This window comes from Anopheles coustani, chromosome 3 (genome assembly GCF_943734705.1).
Source record: "Anopheles coustani chromosome 3, idAnoCousDA_361_x.2, whole genome shotgun sequence".
Lineage (NCBI taxonomy): Eukaryota > Metazoa > Arthropoda > Insecta > Diptera > Culicidae > Anopheles > Anopheles coustani.
Genome location: NC_071288.1, coordinates 2,774,542 through 2,788,393, shown reverse-complemented (window position 1 = coordinate 2,788,393; position 13,852 = coordinate 2,774,542). Strand labels below are relative to the sequence as shown.

General features: G+C 49.8%; 3 protein-coding genes across 3 annotated transcripts; all 3 read right to left on the bottom strand.

The window, feature by feature from the left end:
- Positions 1–375: 375 nt before the first annotated feature.
- LOC131259040 (uncharacterized) lies at positions 376–1,209 on the bottom strand. The gene is made up of 4 exons (XM_058260453.1): positions 1,066–1,209; positions 780–945; positions 591–691; positions 376–520 (listed from the first exon to the last, which is right to left on the bottom strand). The coding sequence occupies exons 1-4, from the start codon at positions 1,129–1,131 to the stop codon at positions 404–406; spliced, it is 450 nt and encodes a 149-aa protein (XP_058116436.1). The 5' UTR covers positions 1,132–1,209; the 3' UTR covers positions 376–403.
- A 359-nt stretch (positions 1,210–1,568) lies between these two features.
- LOC131260622 (mediator of RNA polymerase II transcription subunit 12) lies at positions 1,569–11,851 on the bottom strand. Its single transcript, XM_058262396.1, has 11 exons — positions 10,010–11,851; positions 9,248–9,939; positions 7,478–9,178; positions 7,186–7,266; positions 6,149–6,233; positions 5,342–6,067; positions 5,085–5,272; positions 4,732–5,014; positions 3,199–4,657; positions 1,977–3,111; positions 1,569–1,871 (listed from the first exon to the last, which is right to left on the bottom strand). The coding sequence occupies exons 1-11, from the start codon at positions 11,849–11,851 to the stop codon at positions 1,706–1,708; spliced, it is 8,358 nt and encodes a 2,785-aa protein (XP_058118379.1). The 3' UTR covers positions 1,569–1,705.
- A 776-nt stretch (positions 11,852–12,627) lies between these two features.
- Positions 12,628–13,542, bottom strand: LOC131258704 (adipose-secreted signaling protein). Its single transcript, XM_058260072.1, has 2 exons — positions 13,338–13,542; positions 12,628–13,242 (listed from the first exon to the last, which is right to left on the bottom strand). The coding sequence occupies exon 2, from the start codon at positions 13,229–13,231 to the stop codon at positions 12,695–12,697; it is 537 nt and encodes a 178-aa protein (XP_058116055.1). The 5' UTR covers positions 13,232–13,242; positions 13,338–13,542; the 3' UTR covers positions 12,628–12,694.
- Positions 13,543–13,852: the final 310 nt, after the last annotated feature.

Sequence of the window (13,852 nt, the reverse complement as noted above, 5' to 3'; positions counted from 1 at the left end):
GTGTCGTGGAGGCGTGTGTGGCGTACACGCGATTCCACCATTTTGCTTTTGCAGCCTGCTTTTACAACAAGCTCCAATGGGTGTTGGTTTTCATTGGCGATCTTGCTGGGAGAGGTGCACAGCAATCAATCTTTGCAAAAAGTACCATCTGAATGATCGAAATCAAAGGTACAACTAAAAGAAAATTCGACCAATGGCTAACATTCCTATCGTATGCAACAACAGGTCAATTCCTCCATACATGAATTTCTTTTTCTATTGCCCCAATCGAATCATATTTTGAGTTGGATTCAAAATGTCTAAAATTAAGCAACTTGCTATCAATTTTCTTTCACTTACATCTTAAACATATTCTTAAACTCAAGCTGTTATATACATTGGGAAACTGGCCATTTTAATAAACTCATATGTTGATATTGGGTAGAAAACTAGACGTTAGTATGTCTTGCAATTTGGACTTCATTTGATGGGTATTGTCGTTCATTTTCTTCACTGAAACAGTGGTATTCTGTAGCACCATCTGAAGTTTAAGAAGGCAAGGATCATCTTCTAGGAATACAAAAAGTTCTCCATGGCCCGATGGAACTTACCTGAGATTTCATCAAAAAATTGTCCGTCTCATTGAGTTGCTTGGAGACGGAAATCACCGTGGTGTGGATAAATTCGTTCAACATCGATATACACCGTTCATCTACAAGATCATGACGGAGTAAATAAATGAAGGAGTTAGTAAATCTTCTACCTTTCCGGTCACGACATGCAATTTCCCCATTTCTTACTCATCGCTCGTCTCACATGCAGTCTTTGGAGCTCCTCGTCGGATGCTGCCGCGACGGACGATGATTCAACGGCTTCCCGGGCCAATGTGTACGATGGAGACATTGGTGGTTCATTGCCAGCATAGCTCGGCGATATGTGGGTTATTCCTTTTTCAACTGAGATTACCTTTTGGGAGCAAACAAAAAAAAAATCACTCGATTAGCGGTCACGTTTTACAACCTTACCCAGCCACACAACTTTCACTCTCCGCGGTGGGTTTTTCTTGTTTCGTGCGCCCCCACTTACCTCCGCTTCGTCATCGTCCGTTTCCGATGCCTCACCGGCAACAATGTTTGGTGATCTTGTTTCCATTTCAGTGCGAGAAAATCCGGGAATGCAACTGCGGGAATGTAGGCATAAATGGTTCGCAGTGAACTTTTCGTTGCGCGATTTGTTTACAAACAACCGTTCTGTCTTTGACGTTCTTTCTGGCTCCGCTAACTGTCAAGCCAGCGCTGGCAGAACGTTTGTCAGTTTGTTACAGAATTTAAAATAATTTTCCAGCAGGAAATCGTAATCTACATAATACGTTCTAGAGAGAGGATATTGTTTCTAAGGAAACTCTACAACACGTAAAAGAAATAAGAAACAGCTTCTTTATTGAAAGATTCTTTCAAACTTTTGATAGAATCAATACATGTCCACAGCAACGATCACAGACTCCATGAACTCAAAAACCAAGAAGGCGTGATAATTTGACGAATAATTTTACGGCCGGGCATTCAAAAGCATTTCCTTTTATATCGTGGTCTATTTTTATTGCATTTGTGAATTTCATACAAAGAAATATAGTTCTGTTCTAAGTCACAGTGGTAATAAATATGTACTAACGGTAGACGATGTTCGAATCCGGCAACATTTTCAAGCGGACAGAGCGCGGCAGGACTTAATACTGAGGCGGTTGATGAGGATACTGCTGGCCCATCATGTTATTCTGGTTCGGCATTTGACGCTGCAATTGCGCGACCAGGTTCGGCGTCTGCTGCGTGCTCATACCTTGGCCTTGGTTTTGCATCATGCCTTGGGCGTTCCCTCCTTGTCCCATTCCTGCGAAAGCGAAAAGACGCATAAACATGCAGCGTTTAGTACATGGCTGCTGCTGTTCTGTACAAGCGACATACTTTGATCACATTGGATACTTACCAGCCTGCTGTTGTTGCTGTTGCATCATCAACCGGAGTCGCTGCTGCTGGAATTGTTGCTGAGTCTGCGGGATGTTTCCTCCGACACCCGGTTTTCCACCCTGGCGCGGGTAAGGTGGAACCGCACCCTGATTAACGCCCATGTTGCCCATCGTCACATTGGGTGCGTGCTGTCCATACTGGCCCCGACCGGCAGCCATTGCAGCCCGCTGTTGTGCCAAGAACTCGGCTTGTGTGTTACGCTGCTGTTGGGCCATCTGGTTGAAGTTGCCCATCATCGCGCCTCCCTGACCACCCTGCTGGCCCATGCCTTGATTTCCGTAGCTGGGATAGTTTTGGTTAACGTTCTGGTACGGCACGTTCTGTCCCTGGAACATGGCGCCCTGCATGTTACCACCGGCCTGCTGCATATTCTGCATGCCCATGCCCGGATTATTCATCGCCGGATTTCCCATGCCGCCTGCGTTGCCCATTCCACTGTTACCACCCATGCCCCCCTGGCCACCACCCATCGCTGACGTGCCTATTCCGGTGTTACCCATTGCTGCGTTGACCATACCACCAGCCGCCACCATGCCTCCTCCGCTGTTCATCGCACCACCAGCACCACCCATTCCTCCCGTTCCACCTCCCATTCCGCTGCCAGCTCCGATACCGCCGCCCGCTCCCATACCCTGGCCAACCATGGCCGGATTTTGCTGCGGATTGAGCATGCCCCCCTGTATCATGCTGCCACCGGATTGTCCCATCAGCGAACCGCCCGCCGAGCCCATCATGGCTGCCGCGTTCTGGTTCATAATACCGGCGCCGCCCGCCTGCACCTGACCGCCCTGTTGCGCTCCGATCATTCCACCAGCGTTCATCGCCTGTCCGCCCATCACCGGGCCACCGGCACCCGCTCCAATACCCGCACTTCCACCAGCCATCGCCGGATTCATCGGACCCATACCGACCTGGTTACCCCCGATTCCGGGATTACCAGGAAGGCCTGGCCGCAGCGGACCACGCATAAACTGTGGCTGGGGATTACGCTGCGGTTGCGGCTGCGTCATAAAGTTCCCCGGGTGTCCCGGATTCATTGAACGCTTTGAAAGCATTTGCGTCAGCGCTTGCTTGGAGCTGTTCAGCTGTGGTCGATCGAAACGATTCACTGGAACGATGAAATGGAAATTAATTCAATACTTAGGTCAACTTAAGAAGGTCTCTTTTGAGTATTTCAAAGAGAGTTTACACTTACTTGCTGCCTGACCCATTCCAGGGTAGAACATCTGCTGTTGTTGCTGCTGCATTTGTACCTGCTGTTGTTGTTGTTGTTGCGGGCCAGCTTGTGGTCCCTGCTGAGGTCCCTGTCCCGGTTGCGCCTGCAACGGTGCCTGCTGAGCCTGTTGCTGCGCAGCCTGTTGCTGGGGTTGCTGCTGCTGTTGCTGTTGTTGAGGCTGTTGCTGCGCTTGTTGTTGCTGCTGTGCAGCCTGTTGCTGCTGCTGTTGCTGCTGATGTTGCTGTTGCTGCAGAGAATTGTATCCACCCCATTGCTGGTTCGTTCCTTGCTGTTGTTGGGCCATCTGTGCCATCGTGTTCACGTTGCCGACAAATCCCATGTTTGGGTTCGGTTGCGATTGCTGCTGCTGCTGTTGTTGTTGCTGAACCTGAGTTTGCTGTTGCTGCTGAGGTTGTTGAGGTTGTTGCTGTGCTTGCTGTTGCTGCTGCTGCTGTTGCTGCTGTTGCTGCTGCGGGTTGAGCATTCCACCACCCATTCCTGGACCTAAACCTCCTCCCACCATGCCCGGCTGCATTCCACCGATGTTCGGCTGACCCACCATTTGACCGGCGTTCTGTTGCGAGTACTGTTGCTGCAGGTGCTGCTGGGCCATCGGGTTCATTTGGCCACCCATCTGCATTCCGCCCATGTTGCTGTTCTGTAGCTGCTGTAGCGTTTGCTGCGGAGTCATGCCAACTTGCTGCTGTTGTGCCTGTTGTTGCTGAAGCCCCGGCTGCTGTTGTTGTTGTTGTTGCATGTTTGGTTGCTGTTGGTGCTGTTGCTGCTGTTGTTGCATGAGAAGATTCTGTTGCTGTTGTTGCAGCTGTTGTTGCAATTGCTGTTGCTGTAGATGCTGTTGCTGCTGTTGTTGCTGCTGTTGCTGTTGCTGTAGGTGCAGCTGTTGTTGTTGCAAATGCTGTTGCTGTTGCTGTTGCTGCTGGAGCGTCTGCGGTTGTTGCTGTTGCTGCTGTGGTTGTTGCTGCGAAGCCATCTGCTGCATTTGCTGAGGACCACCTCCAGCGCCTTGGCCAACCATGTTGGCCGGCAGGACCGGTTGCTGAGGTTGGTTCTGCTGCGCCTGACTGGCAGCGGTTGCTTTCGGTTTGCGTTTTCCCCGGCCCGGCTTCTTCTTCGAGCCGGTACTGGGTGCCGGTGATTGATCGGACGAGGGCGTATCTGCCTTCATTTCGTCCTTTATTTTGTCCGGCAGTGGATCAACCTCTTCCGGAGGTAGTGGCAATGGTTCGTAGTAGTAGCTGCTTGGCTTGAAAAGGCTATGTGTGTGGTACTTCAGCAAACGATGTGTTTCCTCGTACGCTAGCGGTTTGCGCTCAATTTTCACCGCTCCAAACCAGGCCCAGGAGAGGGGGGCGGGATTCTTGTGCCCTTCCAATAAATCCCAAACACTTACACGCTGTTTGTCGCCCAACCGAAGACCCTACGAGAAAAGAACCACACCAATCGATAAGCTGACGAACAAGAATCAAGAATCAACCTTCCGATAATACATACATTTTTCTTTTCGATACTATCGATGCTTATCTTGTTGCCCTTCGCATCCGTCGACGAACCAGCCGAGTCGCAGGTGATCACCTCACACGTCTGCTTGGCCAGGGGAAGCAGCTGGCGGACGTACTTAATCGATGGACCGTTCCTGTCACCCAGCTCCTTGCGCAGCTTCTTCATAAGATTGGTGTACAACTTTTTGTTCTCATCGCGCTCCGTCTGGCTGTCGCTGACCAGCGTCGAGTGGATCAGTGTGGCCAGCATGTCCAGTGTGGTGGTAAACAATTCCCTACAATCGCAGAAAAGGAAAGACACATTATAAAAGCCCGCGCTTTTCTTCTTTTGAATTCGTTTCGTACGAGTTGTTGCTCAGATCGATTACGCCTTGGCTGATGAGTTGAGCGAAGAGGATGGCCCAGTCAGTCGTAGAGGTGGCATTCTTCATAATAGCGTCGAACAGACCACCGACCAGCGAGTAGCGCAGCTGGAGGGCGTCTAACATCTTTTCGAACCCGCACGGATCCTCGATACCGCCGACCATTTCGAGCTGTTGGTAGAAATCCAAGAAATAAATATTGTTCTCTACACGGCACCGTTTTAAAAATTGTAGCCTTACACTTTGATCTCGATTCTGCAAAAATTGAGACAGCTGGGAGTAGAGCGATTGGAGCAATCCCTCCTTCTGCTCATCCTGACCCTTCAAGCAGGTCAACACCAACCCCAGGAACGGTTGATGGTTCAACTGAGCCGACTGTTTGCTCCCGAAGGTGCTTCCATTCGAACTGACCGAGCTGTTGCTGTTCGCACCGTGGCTGTGGCTGTTGTTATTGCTGCTACTATTGCCTCCGTTTCCGTCCTTGTTCTTGCTAAACATGCTCGTGCTCTCCAGCACCTGCCCGGACACCTTCAGTATGCGGCCCTGGACGGCGCTCGGTAGCTTGGAAACCAGCGGGGCCACCAACCACGTGGAGGGTTTTACCTTCTCCTGCTTCACGTCCGTCGCGCTGCTCAGACAGAACTCGTTCACGCGGAACACGTCGATCGCTGCCCGCGCCACCATGTCGAGCCAGTTCGACAGTTCCGGCGAGCTGCAGTTCGTTTGCTTGAACATCAACTGAAGATCGAGCCAGGAGATACGCAGCGACCATTGCTCGAGGTTCTCCAGTATGCGGACGATGATCGCTTTCTGATCCAGCTCGGCGATCAGGTTGGACTCGTGCTCGGGATAGCAGATCATGTGCAGCAACCGTTGGGCTTGCTTGGCCGTCAGCAGATTATCGATCAGCATGCCCTGTTGGCACAGTTCTTCCGCGTTTTGCAAACAACGTTCGAGAACCCATTCCTGTTCGAGTTTATAGAGAAAACGGGAAAAGTATCATAAGCAATTGCATTGAACTCTACCAAACAAAGGCGTTCAATTTACCTGGGAGCAAATCTGTCGCAGGACATGTTGTGCAAAGTCTGATAAGCTAGTTGCATTTTCCTGGTTGAGATGGGAATTCTGCTGCCTGTTGAGTGCGAGTAACAACAATTAGAAATATTTTTCGCATAAACTCGGTGCAACTTCCTTAAAGTGTGTAGGGTGAGATAGGGAATGCGATAAGGATGCAAACCAACCAGCAAGTGAAAGGAAGATAACAAAAACAACCAATACAGTGAAATAGAAACACATAACGTAAACAAAACTCCCATTCGGAAAACAAAACCCAACACATAAAGTGACTGAAAGTATCCACGCATATAAAATTCATGATGTTTTCAGAAGTGATGAGAAACGGGACATCCTTTACCGTGGACTCCAGAATACTTACATCGCGATAGCGAAAAGGATCAATGAACTAGAGACATTTAAATGTGTAGCATAATGCACGTGCACTTGACTATTAGCAATGTATATATGTCTATATAAATATATTAGCACATTCATTTACCCTTATAGCCTAACCGTTCTGGACAATCTACGGAAGTTAACAAACGGCACACAGTTCTTTTTTTTTTTTTGATCGCACAAATTGTATGATATAAACAACAGGCTTGCGTATGCGAATCTAATTGTGCTTGATTTACATCAAACCCAAAAAGTATCAAAATAGAACAGACAATTCCCGACAATTACGGTGCCAGAGGAAAACCAACCGAACGTTACCGATTCCATTGAAATGCACCGTTAAAGCAGAGCGTAACACATTGGGTGTTCAGTCCGGAGACGATACGATAGACGATATACCAATCAAGCCTGTCTACGAACTTCTCAGCCAATGTGTTATTATCTGGCAGTAGAGCATCATGCCTGCTTGGAAGTGACCGAATTTTCCTTCCGACAAAAGTTATTCCCGTGTTCAACCCCGGTGAGGGACACATTTAAAATGATAACACGATAAGCATGAGCGATAAACAAATTAAAGGTAGGAGTATAATAATGGTGTAACAGTAATAAGATTAATTGAAAAACAAACGAACTCAAACGGCAAATCATTCGCACACCTGCTAGAGTATAATCGAGCGGAGGCGCTTGGGGAGAGTTCCCCCATTTCGATCATCCTAAATCAGGAACCAAGAAAAACAAGAAAAAATCGTTTAATCAACACAATGTGTATACCGAACAGATAAACAATGAGAAAGCAACGAATGTCGCACTCCGTTGTCCGACCATCATTCGACCATCGAGAGTTCCTGATTTCATTTGTTTTGTTTTTCGGTCAACTGAAATACGATCTCAGATTTGGCTGCGAATAGAGGGGCGATTACTTACGAAACATCCAGCATCGATTCGTCCGCGTTGCCCAACACGGACAGGTCGCTGGTGCCCAGGATATGGCTCAGGTCACCCGATCCGGCCATACTCTTCGGTGTGCTGCCGGGGTGTACGGGTGTGTTCAGGCCGCTCCGCTTGCCCGTGCCGAAGATGGACGAAACCTTGTGCGCCGTCGCATCGCCCACCACGAGGATACCCTTCAGCACGGCCAGCACGGGTGCCACGCCAATGTTCTTGTGTGCCGCCGCAAGCAAGTGCCGATCGCAGCTCAGCTTGATGTTGTGCGCATTTCCAACCGTGATCGGGTTCGGCGACGTGCTGACCGAGTACAGCCCGGGCTGGGGGCATTCGATGGTTTTGAATAGGCGCAGCAGCAGATGGCAGGAGAGCCGTGCGCCAGCTTCAATTTCCGGAGTCGTTTCCCCTCGGCCCTTGCAGGCTTGCACCAACGAGGGGAGGGCCACGTGAGCGACGAAATTTTCCAGAGAAAAGCAATGCCGTGCCACCAAGATGCTGGTGAACACGGAGAGTGCGTTGTGGATGTTGGTATTCTGCACGTCCACCTGGCTCAGCACGTCCACGTAGTAGCCGGCGTCCCGATTGGAGCCGCACAGGGCGATCAGTACTCCGAGCCACTCGGTGCTGAGCGAATTGCAGCATGCCGTCAGTTCCGCGCACATCGCCGCGATATCGTTCAGGCAGTCATTATCAATGTCGCGCGTGACAGCAACGACCGCGTTGCACACGAAGCTGTACCGGTTCGAGGCGGACTCGTTGAGCTGGCGGGCCCAAGTGTTCTCGATCTTACCGCCTCGCCGCGGGTTCGTTATGATGTCGATCATGAACTGCGGGTTGTACGTATGCGCCGACGGACTCGGCTGGAGCGGGGTGTAGAGAGCTTGTTTGATCTTCGGGTAGGCATTGTGGAACGGTTCCTGTTGCGGTCGCGACTTGAGCGACGAACAGGCGGAGTAGAGATCGTACAGGTACGCGAGGATGCACCGTTCGGCGGAGCTGCAATCGCTCGGGTTGCTCACATGCTTCACGATCCGACAAAGCCCTTCGAAGATGGCCGTCGTTTGTTCCTGCGAAAGCAGCAGACAGCAGTGGTAACGCCGCAGCACACCCACCACGTACAGACTGAGCGAGGTCGTATAGCTTCGGACCAGCGCCGCCGAACTCTTTCCATTCAGCTGCTGTTCCACCTCGGGCAGTTCGCGCAGAATCTGAATGCACGTGTCAATCAACCCGTAGATGTTAAACGCCGACTCCATCAGATCGAACAGGAACGCCACGTGCTCCTGCACCGGCAGATAGTTGCTGTTACCGATGGCAAACGCGTTCAGCATTTCCTGCACCTGCACCGCGCACTGCCACGTGACGACGTGCTGATCAAAGTAAGACATCGCCTGGCACTTGTTCGAGGTGGCCTCGAAGTTGAACTCGCTGCGGGAATGCTTCTTCACTTTGCCACCCTCGGCGACGTCGATGCTGAACTTTTTCGAAAACAGCTTGCAGATCTCCTTTGACATCTTCTTGACCGCGTGCTTCTTCTCGTCGCGCTCTTTACCGACACCGTACAGGAGAATGTACCGCTGGTTGCAGTCGTGCTGCGAGATCGGATCATCCTGGCACAGTGGGAAGTGCTCGGTGTATAGAAAATGACGACTGGATGATTCCGCCTTACCCAGGCCAGCCCTAAGAGAATAAAAACCACAGGAATCAGACAAACTGAACATTAAAATCAACAAATAACATGATACTTACACCGACGGTGTCGCCTGTTCCGGATCTTTTGGACTATCAGGTGCGTCCATGGAGTTCTGCTGATCCTCTTTGATGTGCTGCAGCAGCTTATCGAGATCATCGTCCACGTTCGAGTCGTCCAGATCCTCCAGCTTCGCCTTAAAGTCCGTCTGCAGCACGTCTTCGTCCATCCCGGTCGCGTTGTGTGGCGACGAGGTTGTGGTAGGTTTGTTTGAAATCGGACCCGTTCCCAACCCTGCATTGCAAATACCCTGACTATCGAGCGAAAGCATACCGCCAGCGCCCGTTAGCAAATCCCCCCGGGATATCAAGCAACACATATACGCATCGTGGGAAAACACATCGTGCCGGATCAGTTCGCTGAACAGATGGACGAGATTCGTGAACTGCGATTTGTTCTGAGTCCCTCCACTTTCCTCCAACACAGGTGCGTCGTTGTCGAGGAAGTTCATCAGGATGTGCTGAAACACGGGCTGACCGCCGTTAAGCCCACTGCCGGACAGCACGGAATCTTTATCATCCGAGTTGTTCAGGTTGTTGCTGTAGCTGTCGTTTTCGAGCGCAGTAAGCACTTCGTTCTGCCGTTTGTCCAGTAACCAGGCAACCACCATTGCACGATGTTCTCCCCAGCGTTGCCAGGAAACGGCCCATTCGCACAAGATCTTTACAATGGAGGCGTCTTGTTCAACGTTCTGCAAGTAAACGAGAAAAATACGTTTGAAAACACGTGATTATCGGCGAGGTTTATCGAAAAGGACTTACATATTCAAACTGTTTCGTAGCAGCATCCTTTCCATCGGTTGCTCCCGGCTGTTGGCCACTGCTCTGCATCCCCTTCCCCATGCCACCATTGGAAACACTTTCCGACGGTTTGATCGGTTGCACTTGGAACGGAGGGAAAATCTTCGAGTACAGTGAATCGAGCGAGTTGTTCGAGTCCATGCGATCGAAGCAGTGTCCGTCGAGTGCGTCCAGGGTGGCCAATATTTTGAGACTGGCGTTGCCCGCCGCCGTCTGCCACTTGTCGATGCACCAGCGCGATTCGGCGTGGCGTGATCGAACTTTGATGCTTTCCTCCGCCTCGAACAACTGTCGCCGGATGTCTTCGTTCGATTTTTCGTACCGCTCGGGCATTGGCAGCGCAGACGGCGCAACCGGTAGGTGATCCAACGGGCTTCCGGAAAGGACGGAAGAGGAACGTGTTTCGCCAACCCCACACCAGACCAGCGCAGTCGGGCATTCGAGTGTAATCACCTGCAGAATTGTGGATAGCTGCAACATCACGTCCCTGTGATGTGAACAGTGAAGGTATTCGGTGAAAATCATTTCAAATGGATTCGCCTTCGTCGGTTTCGTATCCCCTAGGGCAGGAGTTACACCCACGGCACCATCCTTGGAAGGTTTCTCGAGCGTTTTATCCTTTCCTTCCTGCATATCCATCGATGTTTTCCCGCCCGGTTCAGCGTCTGGTGCAGCAAGGTTAATGTTATGGCTTTCCGCCATCTGATTGATCAGTTGGGCCAACTTCTTTGCAACGGCGTACGCTAACCGACGGCAGAATCGCTCCGATTGGACAAAATCGTGCAGATACTGCATAGACAACGGAAGGTATATCCGTAGCAGACCGTCGTCCGCGTTGGGGGAGGACTTCATTTTCTCGAGCAAATCAATGATCCAATTGAGAAACTCCTGTTTGTCCAACAGACCTTCCTCATACATGTACTTGCAAAGCTGTGTGGAATAGTTCCACTGCTTTTGTGCTATTCTTTGCTCTTCCTGGGGCGATAACGGAGGCGGTTGCTGTTGCTGCTGTGGATGCATGGAACCCACACCTGTGTTACCACCCGCTGGACTGTGCATACTTCCGGCCGGGCTGGATAAGGGCGGTGGAATGGTGGATGGGTTTGCACCTCCGGCACTCGAACTCATGCCGAGCGTATTGCTCGCACCGGTCATGCCTCCACTGGCACCCGATCCACCGGACGACGGTTTCTCCTGCAGCGGCCCTTGATGGTAGTGTTCGTGCAGCTTCGGTACGAGGTCTTTCATAAATTTGATCATCGTACCCGTCCACTCGGTCGCCGGATCGGGCATTTGACGCTTTTTTATCTTCGCCTCGGACACCGCCACGGTGTAGGCCGAGCTGAGCTTAATAAACCAAGCAGCCCGCTGCATCGTGACCTGGTTCTCGCACAGCATTGCAAAGATCTCCTCCTTCTTGTTGAATGATGGAGCCTTCTTCGCCAAGCTGCTCAGCGGTTTCGTACCGGCCAGATCCTTGAACCAGGTGTCCAGTGTCGTCTTGTTCCGGGCGGTCACGGGCCAAAAGTTATCCTTCGGGTTGATCTGTTGCTTTTTGCGGCCGGAATCGGGCAGCGTCATCAGTTCTTCCTTCTTCGCCAGGATGGCGTTGAAATAGGCACCGACTTTACTCGCTGATACGTTGCAGTTGCGAGCCGTACCGAATTCTTCCGATAGCTTGTGCTCCGTAGCGAAGCCATGTTTGACGTGTGTGGAAGTAAGTTCGTCCTCCCGTTGCTTGGCTTCCTGCGGATACACATCCGGTGGCCCCAAACGGGGCCGCTTCAACGGTCGCATGTTCATTTTCTTCGAGGTTTGCTGCTCACTGGATGGAATAACCTATCTAGGAAAGCTTGCTCCACCCTATCAGCACGCCCAGAGACCAAAACGAACGGAGCAGTCCGGGGCAACTAACATTTTCTAAACAACCCTCATAGAGAGTTGCGTTTCACACAGTTTCTAGCGATCACTTTACGGGAAACTGTTTCCTCAACGGAAAACACACCTTTTTCACGGTTGTAAGGGGTTTTACGCGTTAAAACAAGCGAAAAAGTGAATCAAATTTCACACAATCCCTTGAGGAAATTAGAAAACAAAATATGGCTGCCGGATAGTTGACAGCACAGTCACTCACGCTCGGGCAGGCGTTACACTACGTTACGATAAGAGTTGTTTACGAATAGGTAGGGATTATGTTGGAATATGTTTTGCTACGATAGCATACTAACCTACGGGAAACTGCAAAAAAATCGTAATAATTCATAAAATTTCCATCATTCGATTGTTTAAAGATTTTCATTTTTTATTTCAGATTACTATTGCTGCCCTAGTATATAAAAACATATACTGGTTCGGTTGATTCAACCACATGTAGGTACACAAAATTAAGAAAAAAATAATTAACTTTTACAGTCTCTGTACCGCTTTTTTTAGAAAATTCTTCTCCTCCTCCCCTTTGTTGTTACCCCTCCCAAACTACATGATTTCGTGAGTGAATTTTTGTAAACAAATCACCCATACCAACTCAGCTCAACGCAAAACATAAACAAACACACATTCAGAGCGTTGTTATGATGGATTTAAAAATTTATTTCACTATCAATGGTTAAAAGATACACAAAGTTTGTTGATACTTTCTCGTTCGTCCTACTTTCCATCCGCAAAACCTTGCCAATCGGACGCCTCTGACTCTTCGTCGTCCTTTTCCACGCCAATGCAGTGTATACCGTTGCGGAGCATTGGCGTGCCTTTGCCCTTACCGAGGACCCGGGCAACAAGTATCAATTCAAGCTTCCTCGCCGGCTCTTCCTTTCCACATAAATGCAGACATTCTTTCAGTAGCTTTTCCTTGTGCGCCAGGAACTCGATTGTGACGGAAAAGTGTTCGACTCCCTTCACGTCCACGGTTCGGGATGAAAACTCCAGTAGTTTGCAATTAACGCACGGAACGTGTGTATCCTGAACCACAAATGCACTGTTGCTGCCAACCTCGAAACCCGCATTTTTGACCACTTGTGCCGGAACACTGAGCTCGATGCGATACCGATGTTTTATCTGCAGAAAGCCCAGGTGTACCGTCAGCGACGTTCCTTCGGGGGCTATTTGGTAGATAATGCTGTTATCATGCAACCCGTCATTTATCACCGTTTGGTCAAAGTGAACGTGATGCGGCGAGTCCACCATTCTTTTTTAAGCTGCAAATTAGATACGATAGAATCAGCAAATAACACGTGATGGACAGCCCTTCCAAACGTGAAATGCTTATTGATGTGGTCCGCTACGCCGCTACCTTTGAAACTGAGCTCACTGATAAATTTCGAAATCTCTTTCCGGTGTGAAATGCTGCTCCACTAGCGTCAATTTGTACTTGTAACAGATATACCGACCTCGTTTCCTTTTACAATGTGGCTATTTTAAGAAAAAGTTTTCTCATCTCTTCGCCTTTGGCGGGATGCTGTAGCGTACCGATCGGCGTGCGTAGCGAACTGTTTTGTTGACTATCGAACCGAAGACTGAAAAGCGCGAAGAACATCCCCCCGGAACCGAATGTTGAGTAAAATGGAATGAAAAAAGGATGGAAAGTACGATTACTGCTGTTCAATTTGGCCGTTGTTCGGTAGCAACTAAAATGTAAACAAATGATAATTTTCGGCCATCAAAACTTACCTCGGGTAAAAACATTTATTCTAGCTAAAATAGAACAAATAGTCGGTGGTTATGCCTAAAATACCTATGGCATGTGTGTAAATCCAAGAAAAGTTCATCGAGATTTGAAGAAGGAAAAATTTGGCGCCAATTGGATGG